Source organism: Vigna umbellata, chromosome 2, assembly GCF_029865625.1.
Source record: "Vigna umbellata cultivar VRB3 chromosome 2, Vumbellata_1.0, whole genome shotgun sequence".
Classification (NCBI taxonomy): domain Eukaryota; kingdom Viridiplantae; phylum Streptophyta; class Magnoliopsida; order Fabales; family Fabaceae; genus Vigna; species Vigna umbellata.
In genome coordinates, this window is record NC_142166.1 from 52,361,662 (window position 1) to 52,379,169 (window position 17,508).

Genomic DNA, 17,508 nt, shown 5'->3' on the forward strand with positions numbered 1-17,508 from the left:
AAATAAATTTAAAATTTGTTAATCGGATATAGAAATCCGATAACATATGAATCGGATATGGGTATCCGAAGTTTTCAAAATTTTGTTTTTTATTTAATTTTAATAATTATTTAATTTAATTTAATAATTTAATATAATTTAACATATTTAAATATATTAAATATCATTTTAAATATTATTATTATTATTATTATTTTTATTATTATTACTTTTAGTAATTTTAATAAAACTATTATAAAAATATATATTATATTTTAAATAAAAAACTATCCAATAAATTAGTTTTTAAAAATTTTGTTTTTGTTTAAAATTTAATAACTCTTTAATTTATTGTAATATTTTAATATAATTTAATATATTTGAATATATTAAAGCAAATATTATATTATTGTTATTATTATTTTATTTTTTATTTTTATCATTATTATTTTTATTTTAGTTATTTGATTTTTATATATTTAATATAACTATTATTATGATATAAATCATATTTTAATAATTATTAAAATATAAAATTATATTAAATAATATTTAAATTTTAAATTAAATTATATTATTATTAAAATGGTGTAGAGGAACTTTAATAAGAAAGAGAAAAAAATAAAAATGTATTTATTAAAGTGTGTTTAATAAGAGAGAGAAGCAAATAAAAATATATTTATTAAAAAATAAAATTTTTGAAAAGTTGGAGATGCATATGTCAGAAGGTTAAAAATGGAATTTTTGGAGGTGCAGGATGAGATGTTGGAGGTGTAGGATGAAACACTCTAAATAGAAATTGGACCAAAGCCCAGTATGGAAAACGAGAGAAGGCCCAATGGTGGTTTGGCCCAATGGTGGTTTGGTCCAATTGCGATACAACATTTTCCAATCGGAGGGACTAACTGAGAAGAAGTGAAGTGAAAAAGCAGAGAGGAGAAGAGAAGAGAAAGTCGCATGGCATCGACGGCAGCTTACCTTGCTCGGCGCGCGGCGCAGAAGGAGAGGGTTCGGATCCTGTACCGCCGGGCCCTCAAAGACACTCTTAATTGGGCCGTGCATCGCCACCTCTTCTACAACGACGTATATTAGCTATTCATTCATTCCTTTCCCATTTTTCACATTTTCACTTCTAATCTCGTATTTTCTTTCCCTTTCTCCAGGCTGAAATCCTCCGCGACAGGTTCGAGGAAAACAAGCACGTGGTTCGTTTTCCCCTTCTTCTCTCAATTCCGCACATACCATAATTCCTTTCTATTTGCTGTTTGGACTATTATCTTCTGATTAGGGATTTGTGTAACGGTTTAATCGTTGCATTTGATTTCTCGTCTATTGTCTCATTCTGTTGAGCTTGCTCTGTGTTGATTCGATGTCATACACAGGAAGATCCTGATACAATTGATAGGCTCATAGCGGATGCTGAAGCCTCCTACAACAAGTGGCGTCATCCAGATCCTTACATTGGTAAACATGTCACGCATCTCATTTCATCTCTTTGCCAACACTGATCCTAGGCTATTATATTACATCCACCGTAAAATATTATTACCGTGAATGTTTTTCTATTTCGTAGTGTTTCGAATGATGCGTAAAGAGATATTGTTGAGAATGTTTTGTTGATGTCTATAATTGTAAATAATCCTAAACACGATTGCTTTAAACATAACTTCACGATTGAAAGTATCTCCATTTTTTTTGGTGAGGGGCATATTGAAAGAGTCCTCACGGAAGTTGAGATAGAGGGGACTGGCATTATAAGAGTATTATCTATATTCTTCTTTGTGATAAGTATCTTTGCTGCAATCCAACTGTTAAACTTGCCATGAAAAAAAGGCGTTGTTTCGAATGATAACCTAAGCTACAGTAGGCCTTGGAGCATATGCACAGAGGCAGGTATTGCCCATATTTTAGTTTTTCTAGCGTTGGGTAGTAGATTTATCTGCACATGTTACTCCTCTCGTTGGTCCTTCTCTTTCCTGTTTTGTTATCATGTCCACCTCAGATATTGACCCATTTTACTCTTATTTTCTGTGTATAATAGTTCCTTGGGCGCCTGGTGGTTCCAAATTTACTCGCAACCCAGCTCCACCTCAAGGGGTAAGTTGTTATGGTTATACCGTATGTCTATCTTGTCCATTATTTTGTTGGACCCACTTATTTACCTTGCTACTTTCATGGACATCTCTGAAATTCTGTTTCGATCATTGGTTAATACTTAACAAATTGTATATATGTAATTATGTGTGGTGGAATTCTGGACAAGTTCATTTGACGAGAGATATACACAATGTGTGGTGCAGCAGGCCTAAAATACCTGCATAAGGCCCCAGACTTTTCTTTTATCACGGGACATTGTGTCCATACCTCTCAAAACACTCATCAGATGGTCCAGTTGGCTCATCTTACCTGTTGTGTGAGGATATCGCGAAATGCTTCATGTCTGTGTGTGTGTGAGTGTATTTAGTCACTTTATACACTTTTTGGTCTTTTTGTTTGGAAAATGCGCTGAACTCATGATTCATAGGTGATTTATGTGGTCTGCGCTCGTAGTTGGGAATGAATGGGTCTCATCTCGGCAATATATATTCAATGTGTGTTTATGATAATTTTAGAAGTTAACACTGCATCTTATCCGCCTCCTATAGTTCTGCTATGATTACCATTGGTGGATTGGTAATTTTCACTTTTGAATAAGTGATGGAATGGAATGTTCAAGACTGGATAATTGAGATCTGAGGTGGTCGTAATAATCTTATCGTGAAGATGAAGAATTCATTCTGCTACGAATTTCATTTCTTGTGCATGGCCAACTTCCGTAGATAGGCTTTTGAAATCATTCGATTGGATGATGGAAAAACCAGCAAGCCCCTTTCATTGAAAGGGAACTGTAATTGTGAAAAGGTTGAAAGATCTGGCCAAAGAAGGTGATAGCCCCGTAGATTCGTTCCCATGGTTCGATCCTTCCCCCGGTAAAACGCGGCGGGTTCGAATTCTAGGCTTTTGAAATCATTCATCCTATCGTTCTATAATCTACTGTTTGGATATTCACTCCCCCTGTGCAAGAATATCAAGGTCTTTCATATATTGGTGAATTCGTATGAGATAGGGTAAAATGCTTAAAATGTGATGAGGGATAGGAGAGGATGTTCTCCATGTGTGGTTAGAGGGTTCCTTTCTAGGCTTGCTTTTTTATGTTCGTCATTGATTTCTTTTGTATGAGATCCCCAAAGTTGTTCCATTTTATTGATTTGGAATATGCTTATTTCTGACTGACTCGAAATAATGTTTTTGATGCAGATTGAGATCGTTTACGATTATGGCCGTGAAGATAATAACTGAAATTTGAATTTTTTCTTACCACCTTTGTAATGAATAAAGGTCTCTGCAATCAAACTGTTCTGTGGGTTGTAGATTAAAAATCACCCTCATCTACCCTCATGTGATGAGCATAAAGCTGATACAGATTTAGTCCACCCATGCCTATGATGTTGAAAAATTTGACCACCTCCGAAACAGATTGTACTTGGATCATTGAATGTTTTAAGATTCTGTTATCATTGATACATGTTAGTGCTTTTCATTTGCATAATTCATCTATCTAAATCTGAATTTTGGTCTCTGCCCCGTATCATTGCAACCATATTATAACCGCTGTGCTGCACTTTCAATGGCTAATGAAAGCTGGCTTACTTCCAATGAGTTGGGAACATTATTTTGATTTAAAGGTTTCTATTATTGAAACGAGAACAATATAATGCATAATTTATGGAAAGAAATTTACTATATAATAGAATTCTCACATACGAGTAGAATCATGCAAAGAATACGTGACAATAAATCGTAGAATTGATATCTACTAGACACGGGACTCTATTCAGTTGTCTACAATCAAACTGGTGGGAGTGCTATTGGTTTTATTAAGATGTGACCTTCACACAAAAAGGGAAGTGTTTAATATCGCGTGCGGTGGTCGAATCCGGGACGGTGATATTGGATTGCAGCCTAATCCACTAGCTATTAATTACACTATTAACGATGTTTTAATTTTCTTTTACGATGTTTTTGTTTTTATTTCTATTAGTGTATCATTTTTAACAAAGCACGTTTTATAATACTCTCCCAGGAGCGATTTTAAGTTAGTCATGCTTTTGAGTTTTCTGTTTTTCTAGTTTAGTTTGGCGAACTAAAAGGAAGACCAGTTCCCCTCTTCTAATTCGGGGGAGGGGGGGGGGGGGGGGGGTGTTAAAGTCTTAAAGTTAGCCAAAATAATAAATGTTTAAATCCAATGATGATTATTATTATTAGTAGTATCATTATTGTCATTACTATTATTATTATTTGTTCACCCATTAGTCAGATGAGAAAAAAATAATTTATAAATCACTGGGGTATTTTCAGGAGTACATAAAAAATTGTTCAATAACTATGGTAAACAATTATTTTAAAGGCTCTGAATTAGTTACAAATAAAGGGTATGAATTGGTTAAAAACAGTTAATTTACTTAAGCTGCAGAAGCGTGTATTAAAAACGTTAAAGCTATTTAAAAATTAAGATTTTTACTTTAATCAGTATTCAAATTTTTGTAGCATCAATTTAAGTATGAAATAAATCATATTAACAGAGGTACCCACTGATGTTTGTTCAAGATTCCTAACAATATTGATTATCATTTGAGGACTAAAAATCATTGTCATTATTAAGAAAATTAAATAAACAGTTAAGTAAGCAGACTGAGTTTTGCGGGTTGAGTTTTGCGGGTTGAGTTTTGAAGGTTATCTGTGTTGAAGATATATCCTATGACGAATAGATGTTTGCATATTAAATATCTCGAATTTCCCGTCCCAATACAGTGTTCAATCCATTTTTTGGTGTTAAACGTGTATAGGTTACTAACTTCATTTAGCATATTCAGTGAACTTCACAAAAATACTTGCATAGAAAGTTGTATATAAATATAATTGATAGGCCTCCACCAAACACAATATATATAGTTCAGATAAAGACTATACCTCTAAACTCCACATCCTTGTTTTCATTTGTGTCACGAAATTCATACCAGTTAAGTATAACTGAGAGGAGGAAGATGGTCCCTGAACACCACTTCTTCAGGTGCAGGGCAACAACATTGCTATGGCCTTACTGTTATGGGCCCTCCAATATGAATATAAAAGACTTTCTTGAGGTAAATTGCCAAAATAGAGGGAAGTATCAACAATCATCAACTAAATTTCTTTTTGTTTGAATAGGATCACACTAGCACGCTTTTGTGGGTTATTTACACTGGAATTAGTAATAAGCCTATCAGAGTGAGCAAACCCTGTTATAAAAATAAAATGCTAAAACACTTATTGACAGGGTTCTTGATTCATTATTTGTGATAAAATGCTGTCCAATTACGGTTCAGTCAGTCTCATATGTTCATAAACAGGAAAGAAATCACTGGTTTGGTATAAAACTAGACAGAAAACCCAAACGGGATTAAAACTAATCCACACTTCTTCTAGAGTTCTCCATAACTGATTGAAGCAGTCATGCATTCTAATCTCTCAAGAAAAACTGCAACTAAGAAACCAAGGTTTTCTAAGGAAATCAAATCCAAAAATAAGAATTCCCCACAATCTTATGACAATATCTGCATCTACAAAGTGTCCTATATCTCTCACAGCAAATCCTAAATAAGATCATTTGACCATTAAGGGAAGAACATGTTTATTACAAACCAACCAGCATTAGAATTACTTTTAGTTTGGGAGGGAATTTTAGATGTGAAACCCTAATCAAATGAAATTAATAGAAAGGGAAAGGCAAGAGTAAAGAAAAGTATTGAATAGAAAATAGTAGTGAAAGTACATATATGAGCTGGAAACCCTAAAATGAAATTGACATCAGATGAGCTTGAAAGGAAGAGGCCAAGGAGTAGACCTGGGAACTTCCACCTTGTCCTTTATGCGCTCTATCATCTTCTCTCTCTTCGGCCGAGCGTTACCGTAGGATCCCTTAAATCTCTTCCCTTTCTTCGTCTTCTTGTCCCCGCGCCCACACAATTGAGGCGCCACCGCCGACGTCGCTGCCGCACTCTCCGCCTTCATGAACCACCGCGCAGCCACGCTGCACCGCTGCATCATGCTCACACCATTCGCAGCCATGGTAACTCATCTGCACCCGTTGCTGCTTTTCCAATCCAATCTAATAACAAAACATCTTGCCACATGATATGGGCCGGGCTACGTTACTTGCATTTCTTTTTGATCCCGTAGTTTGTTTTTGCACCCCATAGAAATTAAAATTCTCAATTTATTCTTGGAAAAAATATTTTTGTATGGCGAAATCGGAAATTTAATTTTTGATGTAAAATAATATTTTGTTTGCAGATTGTGTAATTTTTGAAAACTTTTTTAACTGTTGAGTTACATAATTTATAAAAAAATTATATCAAATTTTTTTTTGCATGATAAAAAAATTATTTTAAAATTATTTTTTTTTTGTTATACTTACATTGTGAAATTAAGATGCTTTTTAAACTTCTAAATTCACAGAATTAATCAATTCATAACATAATATAAACAATAAAAGGAGCAATTTGATCTTTTAACTACTCCCACAAAATGTACATGAAACTACGAGTGCAGAAAATAATAGCCCCTCAAGATCTTACAGAATTGAGATAGTATAATTATTATGTTTTAATTTAAGTAAAGTTTAAACATTTAATAAAAAAATATTTCAGAACATAAAAGAAAAATTTACCTAAATCATTATAAATATAACTAAGTAGTTATTATTAATTACTAAAATCAATACCAGGTTATAATTACATGAGAGTGTAAAAATAATTTAAATTGTATTGAATTAAACCATTTAATATAAATAATAGATCAAATTAAAAACATAAATTGAAAATTAATTAGAAATGCAAGTCTCCATGATGGATTGAGTTTAGGCTAATTTTCAATTTTACTAAAACAAAATTTATTGGAATTATAGGATTAGACTCAAACAAAACATAATTTTTATTGCTTTTATTGTAATATTCTCTTATTTTCTTTAACTTTTGATTACCAAAGGCAACGATGTTCGGTTTATTGTTCTATTCGATTCATACAGGGCCAGCTTAGCAAATTACAATCTATGCTTTCATTTCATATCACTCAATCCCTCAGAGAATACTTCTTCCCCATGAAAGGCTGAAATTTTGGTTGCTTTTGCTCGGTTGATTCTCGTTTTGGCTCCATCTCTTCCTGCAATAAACAGGACAATTATGTAGATAACTGTGAATTTGAATTCTTTGTTGAGTTTTTCTGTATTGTTTTTTTTCAAAGATTTTTAAAATATCGATATCAGTTTATTGTGAATGTTCAGCAGATAACAGCACCAATAAAACAATGTAGAGAATCTGGAGTTGATAATTATTACTATTCAAAAGGGTAAACTGAAGAAGGCATTGATGAGAAGCAGCTGAATTACCTTTCCTGTTTCTTTTGTACGGTAAAAGTTTGATCCAAATACTAGCTTTCCCCCAGATGGAGATGTTGTGGAAGACAGTGCATTCACGTTTGGAACATGTTTGTTTTTATGCCGTGATGAATAAACAGCAGGAATAGGTTTTCCATCCAAGCGTCTCGGAGTCCCAAAAAATGGATTGAACTTACCTGTGAGGAGAATCCAAAGTTAAGTACGATTATCTGAGCTTGAATCGTACGAAAAAAGAGACAAACTAAGAACATCAATACACCTTTGTTTTGTGTTTTGTCTGCAATATTAGGCTGTCCAAGATCTTTGTAATCCAAGGAAGGAGCAAAGTCTACCTCACAGTCTGTCTCGATTATGCTTATAGCTTTAGCAGGCTTTGTTTCAATAATATCCAAGTAATACCTTTTGTTGTTGTATGTCACCATGATAGTATCTCCAGTCGTTAAGCATGAAAATTTTCTCAAAGTCGTCTCTAAGCTGCATTGTAAAATATGATAATAAAAGTATAGAACAAATTCAACTGCTTATGAATCAAAACCAAGTTCATTTTACATGCATCAATAAGAATATTGAATCTATCGAGAAAGAGGTCTACAAGATATGAGCAAATTAACACCATTTTCTGTCTAAAATTTTAAGATAATGAATTAATGGATCTACATATTTTTATATAGTACTCTGCTTTCTTATTTTTATATAATTTAAGACTTAAACTCATTCTTAAAATTCTAAAATTCTAACAGAGAACTCACATAGCTTTTGGATTGGAGATATCAAAGAAGTCCTTTGTATGGGGTTGTAATTTAACGTATGTTCCCTTTGGTAGTGATGAATATTTAACTCTTATGGTGTCTCCCTCTTGCAAAAGCATATTCTGCATCATCTGTATAGAACATCTCATTAAAACTGTGCATTAAGAAACTACTAATTAACAAGCATATTCACAAAGTTTAAGTTGTTATATATGGTTCCTACCCAGTATGGCATATATATAGTTCCTTCATCTGCAGTGAACTCCAGAACTCCACAATGAGAAACCCGCTCAGAAGCACCATTAGTGAGTTCAAACATCATAGGATAGTCGATGCGTAAAAATGCTGCAAGATATTACACTCCATTCTTGGTATTTTTCAGTTGAACATCAACATCAGTCGAAAGAATATACATCAAATATACATTTAGAGCTGAAAAACTGACCTAGATGATCAAGGGCTGAAGCAGGCATTATAACTGAAACAGCAACAATCATAGCATATTCAGTTCATTAGATGAGTAACAAAGAGTATACAATATTAAACCAAACATGGCCAGATGTGCAGACTTACTTTTATCGCCATTTTCGATTTCGGGCTGCAGAATTCATGAAGAAAAGAGAACTGACAGTTAGAATAATTTTCTGTAAGATACATTTGAAATTAGCAAACATTAACCATTAAACGTAATTAAGAAACTGTGACCTTTTCAATAAATGAAGCAGAGTAACATCGATATGTCTGCTCAAATGATGAAGTCCTGTGATATCCGTCAATAAACTGCAAATATACCAAAAACTGCATCATGCTACTGTTTCACTGTCTATGTAAACTAGAGAGCTAAAACGGGTTAATTCATGCTCGTTAATTAAACTGTAAAAAAAACATTAGTTAAACGAAGACGTGGAGATAGATTAAAGAATGATTAAAAAAGGCGATGTTGAAAGAAATTTTGTTACAACTAACGTAGCTGAAATAAATAACTGAGAAATAATAACATGTTGAAGAAGTTGAAATAAATATTATATATACGCAGAGAATACCATTTTGTTTCCTGCTCTCACACGTATGAAAAAGCTGAATATACAAAGTAGACGACTAAACTTCCAAATTCCAAGCTTGGAAATTGGGCTATTATACGAAATTCAATTGAGTTTGGTAAGTAGGAGGGAGCTTGCAGAAGTAGAAAACTATGGTTGTTGAAGGTCATCAACACGAGATAAGATAACCATTTGCTGAATGTTATAGATGACTATGTTTATCTGCATCGTATCTGTTACTGTACTGCTTAACAAGTACGCAAGAACAAGCGTAGATTCCAAGATGCTTGTTAATGAGATTATGTGTATACGATTGATTCAACAAAAGGAAGCGACGTTGACGATAAGGGAAAAACTGTGCATAAATTCCTTTCACACAAACACTGAAATCACGAATTTAAGAATTATGTTCCAATGGTTTTACACCAAAATGAAACCTACCCCACACTTTACCCTTTTCGTCCGTTATTTCTCCCATTTAAAATATATAAATAAATACAAATATTATTATACAAATTAATTTTGTAAAATTAAATTAAATTTAAAATTTACATATTAGAAATTATAAATATAATCAAACAATTAAAACATTTAAATATTATAATAGAGACACGAAGTTGTTGTGAAGTATTTATTTGACGACCATGATATATTAACAATTTTTTTAATTTGATAATAGTTTATGTGTCACTATTTTACTGGTTTGTATATCTGAAACGACCAATCACAAGTTATCACATAAATTATTGTAAAAAATTATTGAAAAAACATTTTTCTTATTTGACTATTGTGTGATTTTGGTTTAAAAAATGAAGAGTAACATGGCAACATTTGATAATTGTTAGCCAATTTTCAATTGTAGAAAGTGGAATATGATCCTCGTGCAGTGTTTCAGTTAAAATTGGGCACTTTAAAACCTTTGAACTGTTCCTGGTAGAGAAGGTGCACTGGTTGAAAAGTGGCTAAAGTAAAAGTATTATTACTATTAAACAATGACGAAAAGAGAGAAGAAAAAATACATAATATACAGAGAATATTCAGAAAGCAGTTTAAAGGGAAATTAATTGACCGACATAAACAGATAAAAAGATTGTTTGGGATTAAGTTTGATTTTGTCAACTGGATGAATGGTTCCATAAAGTTGTTATTCATCTTGCAAGCCACCATGCATAATGGTAAAGATAACACACTATATGCCTATTCCCAGCATGGAACTTGTTCATTCAGCATTTCTATCTCTTCCATTCATATTCCTAACCATATTATTATTATTCCTTTAAAATCTTGAACGTTCCCGTGGCTAATGCCTCTAAATAATTCCACCTCATGTGATTCTATAATCTTCAAAAGGCCAAGTATTTTTCCTTTTTTATCTACAAAAGGAATTATATTGGCTTCATCTTTTCTGCTTTAAGAAACAAAAATGGTCCTTTTTTAGTTTAAAATATGTTTAAGAACTTGTATAATTCTTGAATACATTTTGAAAAATAAATATATAATAGACACTGTTTAAATAGGAAAGAAAACATATTTATCAATTGAATATTATACTAATTAATGTCATTTTAACAGAAAATTCTCACATTAACTAAGTATAGATAATACATCAATTAGATGCTAGGATGGAGATGAGTATATACATATTTGTCTTGTCTTCGTTTTCATAATCATCCTATTTATCTTCACTTTTATCTCCTTCTCGTTAAAAATGTTAAAATACATATAGTTTATTAGGTAATTTAATATACATATATATTACATTTAGTCTTTAATTTTAATACTTTTTTTATTAGAAATACACTTTTTCCTAATCGTGGAACTAAACGTAAAATTAATTCATATTTTCAAGATATTTTTTATCTTATTAGAATATTTATGTAATTATGTTCAAATGATGTAAGTAAATTAATCTTTTTTATCTCTCATGAATATTTTCACTCCTTTATAATATTTTTTTTTATGAGAATGTTTAACTCTTAATATTCAATAACATAATGTTTACTCGATAATAAAAAAAATTATTATTTTATTCTCTTATTTTTAATATTTGTTTCATCTGAAGAATTTTTTTTGTTTTGCTAAAACAATTTTCATTCTCTTTCAAAATTTTGACTAGTCTTATATTCGAAAATTTTTCTTAGATCTATAAGGTATTTTCATCTTATTTTACCCTTATTTATAGATTTGTATCCAGTTATTTCTATTTAAGATTTCTATTTGTTATATATTTTTATCATGTAAAATATTATTTAGATAATGTTTATATTAGGCTTAATACCTCTTTTGGTTCCTCGAAAGAGGAGAAATGTTCTACTTTTCTTAAACTGTTCAAAAAGGTCCCAAATTTTGAAAAAACTGGTCAACTTAATCTTTTTTGTTATAGCGTCAAATTTTTAACGGTGCAGCTGCCACCCTGAACAAAAGTTAATGACATGTACAGTTTATCTGACTGTGTGACAATCCTAATTTCTAAACCCTAGCTTCCTTGTGCCGCCAGCACCATGGGCAACCGTAGGCCACTGTCAGCCATCCTGCCGTCTTCCTATATATAATATTACACTATTATATATAGTAAATTTAAAAGTATAAATCATATCTTAAAGATTATTTATATAATATAATTTATATTTTTAAGTACTTATTATAAAATTAGTTGTATAAAATTAACATTTGCTCTTGTAGTGCACTGAAAAAAATACTAATTATCCATAATTATCGAAACTTTAATTAGTCAACAAAAAATAATAAGTAAATAAATAATAAAGCGGTATTAATTTTTATTTGATTTGAGTACATATTTATTTTTATCAAATATCATGATATTTTAATTTATTTGTATTTAAAATTTGAAAATTAGAAAATATAGGTTAAATTGCGAGTCAAAAACAAACTCGAATATATCAAGTATGTGAAAGAAAAGTAGTGAATAAAAAACCCAATAATCTCTAATAAAAATGGAAATCTGTAGGGATTAAATAATAAACATATATTAATTATAAAAAAAAGTTAATAAAAAGTAAAATGAGAAGAGAACCCTAATGAACGTATGACTTTGTATGGAGCGTCTGTGTTATGTTTTGATGGCAATCTCTTTGTCTTCTGATAGAGATATTTCGTGAGCTGTTGCTTTTCAGAAGATTAAGCATAATGTACGTGTGACAGGAGCATTCAAGCAAGCGTATTTTAAAATTGAAGTCCATTGCATGGACCCGGAAAGAACAAAATAAACAACACAAAACACGTGGACAAAACAAAGAACCAAACAAACCGTAAACTGTTGATAAGTCATGCATTGTTACCCAATGTATCTGCGCAATGCATACTAAACTAATAAAAAACAATCAATAGGGCCATTCCATTTCTGAATGAACAATTTCAATCACCCCGACAACTCAAATTTAAGAACATGGGAACATTCGTGCCGCAGTAGTAGTAAAAGAAAAATAAAACTGTACTAGGAACTTATGCAACATTGCATGTGATTTGTCTCCGAAGCCTGTTAAAGTTTTTTGAACGTTGCATATTTAATTCTTGTTTAGACAAGGAGATAAATGAATCGGCATAACTATTTATTGTAGTAGCATTACTAAGATTCAATGTCTTGTATTATGTGATTCGTGTATTATGTGGATGAACCCTTGGGGAATACTTTTTCGTGGTTGTTTCTAAAGGATTGCCTCTTATTTTGACTGGGTTTTTTCATACATTGAATGGGGCAAAGTCCATCTAAAATATTCTGTCTCAATGATACTCAGTAGTGCATTGACAGGCTTTGCTTTTGCAGTATTGTGGTGGTAGGTCACTGTCATGGTACAATAACCGTTAGTCAAGTAGGGGGAAATCTTTCAAAGTGGTAACCAAACAACAATGAAAATATCTGCATTGGGTTAAGTTGCCAACAGAACTTACGTGTTTCAGTTTCTTTACAAACTTAGGATTGAATTTCTTCACTTTTCAACGCTTAAGACATGGAGATTATATGTCCTCTAAGTAGTTTTTTTGGACCACCTCAATGCTAAGAATTGTGTATCTTCTGGTCTATACTGTGGGACGGAGTTGAAGTGGTCAAGAATTCAACCTGCTGTCAACATACAGTGTATTTTTTAATTATATATTGACACATCTAGATATAAAACTCGAGTATTACCATATCTAATACAAGTCATTAATATCTTAATAGTATAACTATATTTTTTAAGGAAACCATACAAGTATAATATTAAATCAATACGAAACTTCCTCTCTTTTTTTTTAACAAAAAAGTTGTATTTAGTGTAAATGAATCGATAGCATAAAAGAAATCTGAGGATGCATGCTCCTAACAGGATACCTGTTTCAATGACCACAAGGATGTTAAGTGACCAAAGTATATATTGAAACAAAAGCTGAAAAGATAATTTTCTAATGCTTGCTGGTAGTACCTTTTGTATATCAACTAAAACTAGTAAGTGATTTTTTTTTTCAATGGGATACATAAAAAACTTACCTCTCCGACTTTTTAATATGTTCGTAACACGTACTAAATGCAATAAATGGTTATAAGAAATTGATGTTTTCTTAAGGGCTCCCGTCCTAGAAAGGAAGAAGTCTCATTGAGGTCAACCTTGTACACGTTGACGTAGTCCTAGAAAGGATTATGATGAACTCTTGGTTTAAAACCTTTCGTCTTATTGTGACAGAGATTGGAATCTTTTTTAATTATATAGAAAATTATATTAATATTCTACAGAAACAGATATCATGTAACAGTAACATGTGTCGTGAATGTTTTTATAAGAAAATCCAAACAACCCCACACGCAAAGAATTTAACAAACGCAGCACGGCATCCCAATCTTGAACGAAGAACAGGCAAATTTAGCCTCTCTATTATTACCTACCAATGCCAATTCTGAAGAATAAGAGCACCACCACCACCACCACCCACATGCATCATACTTTACCAACCACATTTTAAACATCCAATAGGTTCAGTAGCGACATACTCCAAAATCTACACAAGGCCCCCCCACCAACAATAATGCCATCACTATCAGAATAAACCCTTTTTCTTCTATTACGCTATCTCCATGCCTCGCCTCACAGCACTCAGTACACACACATACGATCAAGCCAGTTCAAACTCCAGCCACAAAACGAAAAATAAGCCAAAACAACGAAAAATAAGAAGGAAATTGTCCATAACAGAACATTTTTATTCTAAGTATAACAAGCAAGGCAACAATAAAATTTGTTACTCTAGAACTTGAGCGAAAGTAATAGACATTTGATTCGAAACAAAATGCAGAAAACAACAACTGACTGAACCTGTCCTTGTCCTGCATCCTGTGCTAAACTAAAAACAGCGAAAACTGAAGAAGAAAAATTGAAGTGCTCGACGACCACCACGAACGAACGACAACAAACAAGCAACACGAACAGACAGAAATGGAATGAGAATGCGAAACCCATTTCAAGCAAACGCGAGCCTAATAAGACCACTGCACGCCCTCGTCCTCATCGGAAACGGGAAGGGCAGCTTCTTCAAAGGAAGACAGGGGAACCAGATAAGGCATCCTGTCAAAAGTGCGAGCAAGGCCAGAGGCCAGAACCGCAGCATTGTCTTGGCTGACATATTCGTACGCGCGGTGCTTGAGAGTTTCGAACATGAGCTCGGGCTGGTGCTGCATCACTCGAAGAACATCTCCACATGATGGACCCGGCACGGCCCGCGTGACTGCGAAGCTGTGAGGACCATCGCTCTGCGACACCCTCACAACGCTGGGACCGCCGAACAAGTTGTGGAATCCACCGAGCGCCTCCTCGTAGGCCCCACCCAAGAACATTCCCAAATAGTAACCACCTCCATCAACTTCATGCAGCGGCAGGCTGGACTCCCCGTTGATGAATTTGTCAATCTTCCCATCGCTGTCGCAAGTCAAATCCGAGAGAATACCCCTCACGGAAGGCTTCTCGTCCAGACGATGAATGGGGATGATGGGAAACACCTGTTCAATGCCCCACGCATCCGGAATGGAAGTGAAAACGGAAAGGTTCACGTGGTATCTCCGAACAGGTTCCCCAGCTCCAACAGCCTTCCTCACCAACTCACACAACCCATCCACCGCTGCAAGTTGTTCCATGCACACCGTCCCCTGTTTGAACTGCTCCACGCATCGCTCCTTCAGCTCCTCCGTGTACAACAAACAGCGTTCATAATCCCCTCCAAAAGCAGCCTCCGACAGAAAACGGTAGTCCTCCGACAGATCCCCCGCCATATATGGTGAGGAAAAAGCCAAGGAGGAGGCTCCGCCCACGGTGCTGCTAGTGCCAACCGCCTCAAAAACTAAGACCGACTGATGAGACACGATGGCCCTTCCACTCTCGCTACAGATAACAGGATTCTTGACGGACCTTCGATCGCACACACACTTAACCGCGTGAACAACCGCGGCAGCATACTCCTCCAGACTGTACCCGACTGAAATATCAGAGTCACACGACTTGGAACCGTCGTAATCAATGCCCAGTCCACCTCCAATATCGATGACCCGCATGTTCGCTCCCAGCCGAACCAGTTCGCAATAGATCTGCGCGGCTTCTCCCACGCCATCAGCAAGCAACGCTGTCGAAGGAATCTGAGAACCAATATGAAAATGCAGCAGTTGCAAACAATCCAGCATGCCAGCAAGGTCCAGCTTCTTCACAACCCTGAGAATCTGAGCGGTGGTCAGACCAAACTTACCCTTCTCGCCTGAAGTCGCACCAAAATGACCAGAATGCTTGGTTCGGAGCTTCGCACGCAACCCAATCACGGGCTTAATGCAAAGCTTCTTGCTCAATTCAACGATTAAATCAACCTCCTCCTCTTGCTCCAGAACAATCACGGTGTTGAGAGCCAGCTTGTTGGCGACCAGGGCAAGAGAAATGTACTCCGCGTCCTTAAAGCCGTTACATATTAGCAACGCGTCAGGGTTGCCTTTGCACAAACAGCTCATAGCCAGAAGGAGTTCCGGCTTGGAACCTGCCTCCAGGCCGAACCGGAACGGCGAACCAAATTTGACGATATCCTCGACCACAAATCGGTCCTGGTTGCATTTCACAGGGTAAACTCCTTGGTAATGAGAACCGTAACCCTCGGACTGGATTGCGTAATCAAACGCTGACTGGAGGCACTCCAAGCGGTTCTTGAGAACGTCCGGAAAACGGACAATGAGGGGAAACTGAAGGCCAAGGCCCCCTATAGATTTGGGATCGGAGGCCTTCTTCACAATCTTCAGCAAATCGATCTCCTGGTGCGACAGGGTGGCGGACCCGTGGGAGCGCACTGAGATGTTCCCGGCTGCGTTGACGGAAAAGTAGGGACCGCCCCATCCGTCGACGTTGTAGAGAGCGGCGGAGAGGGACGGCGACCAATGGCTGGTGTTGTCGTCTGTCGTAGGCAGAGGAACGTCGGTAAAGGCGACCGGCGCCGGAAAAGAGATGTCACCGGCAAATGCATAGCCGGGAGGTGCTGCAGCATCCACGCAACAAGCCAGGGCAGGCATCTCTTGTGGCGGCGACGATCAAAATGAATTAGAAAATTAATATAAAAAAGGGAAAAAAAGAAAAGAATACGGTTAGGGTTTTGTTGATAGGGCTGTGAAGGTGGGGGCTTTAAAAGCCGCCGAGGCCGAGGCCCCGGCTTCCCCCTCAAAAGAAGACAGTGGAAGATCTATTGAAAACGGAGAGTCCCCTCTCTTCCTTCCCGAAAAGACTCCGGTATCCCCACGCCTACCCTCAGGAGCAAGATTCACACAATCGTTTAACACAACACACCCCTTGCACCAGATCTGGTGCGGGAGAGAGATCTAAAACTGTAATGCTGAAAATACGGGAGTGAATACCGCAAACAGGGGAAGGACACAGACTACAAGACTCTAACAGTATTTCAGATTAGGAACGGAGAGAGAGAAAAATAAGGCTTCTACGAAGAAGGTGCGACTGGGCGAGAATTGCATGAACGTAATCACCATTTTATAGGGGCTTTGAGCGAGGGAAGCAACTAGGAAGACGGGTGGGTTTGTTAGGGAAGCAAGTTAATGGGCTTTTTGGGCCCTGGGCCTCCTTTCCGTGTCTCTCACGCTTTCCTTTATAAATATATAAATTATCCATTTTCCTTTCAACTAAATTTAAATTAAATGTGGTTACTATGTTTTTGGAGTATATAAGGATCATGATTGCAATTAGCATCGTCGAGTTGCCGCGTGTCTCTGCACTGTGGGACCTCTCTCCTAAACCCTTTTCTT

At 35.3% G+C, this 17,508-nt stretch overlaps 4 protein-coding genes across 4 annotated transcripts; 1 reads left to right on the forward strand and 3 right to left on the reverse strand.

Moving 5' to 3' along the window:
• The first annotated feature begins 876 nt into the window (after positions 1-876).
• On the forward strand, positions 877-3,568 carry CIB22 (LYR family of Fe/S cluster biogenesis protein). The gene is made up of 5 exons (XM_047297005.2): positions 877-1,062; positions 1,143-1,184; positions 1,362-1,443; positions 2,021-2,076; positions 3,277-3,568. The coding sequence occupies exons 1-5, from the start codon at positions 937-939 to the stop codon at positions 3,316-3,318; spliced, it is 348 nt and encodes a 115-aa protein (XP_047152961.1). The 5' UTR covers positions 877-936; the 3' UTR covers positions 3,319-3,568.
• A 2,081-nt stretch (positions 3,569-5,649) lies between these two features.
• On the reverse strand, positions 5,650-6,173 carry LOC124824566 (small ribosomal subunit protein bTHXm). The gene has a single exon (XM_047297004.2). It carries the CDS (start codon positions 6,124-6,126, stop codon positions 5,866-5,868), a length of 261 nt encoding a protein of 86 aa, XP_047152960.1. The 5' UTR covers positions 6,127-6,173; the 3' UTR covers positions 5,650-5,865.
• A 793-nt stretch (positions 6,174-6,966) lies between these two features.
• LOC124824565 (ubiquitin fusion degradation protein 1 B-like) lies at positions 6,967-9,424 on the reverse strand. The gene is made up of 9 exons (XM_047297001.2): positions 9,246-9,424; positions 8,908-8,982; positions 8,776-8,800; positions 8,648-8,680; positions 8,426-8,547; positions 8,203-8,333; positions 7,713-7,927; positions 7,445-7,629; positions 6,967-7,218 (listed from the first exon to the last, which is right to left on the reverse strand). Exons 1-9 carry the CDS (start codon positions 9,246-9,248, stop codon positions 7,129-7,131), a joined length of 879 nt encoding a protein of 292 aa, XP_047152957.1. The 5' UTR covers positions 9,249-9,424; the 3' UTR covers positions 6,967-7,128.
• Positions 9,425-14,404: 4,980 nt separating this feature from the next.
• ADC2 (arginine decarboxylase 2) lies at positions 14,405-17,222 on the reverse strand. The gene has a single exon (XM_088107483.1). The coding sequence runs from the start codon at positions 16,765-16,767 to the stop codon at positions 14,710-14,712; it is 2,058 nt and encodes a 685-aa protein (XP_087963609.1). The 5' UTR covers positions 16,768-17,222; the 3' UTR covers positions 14,405-14,709.
• Between the last annotated feature and the right edge of the window lie 286 nt (positions 17,223-17,508).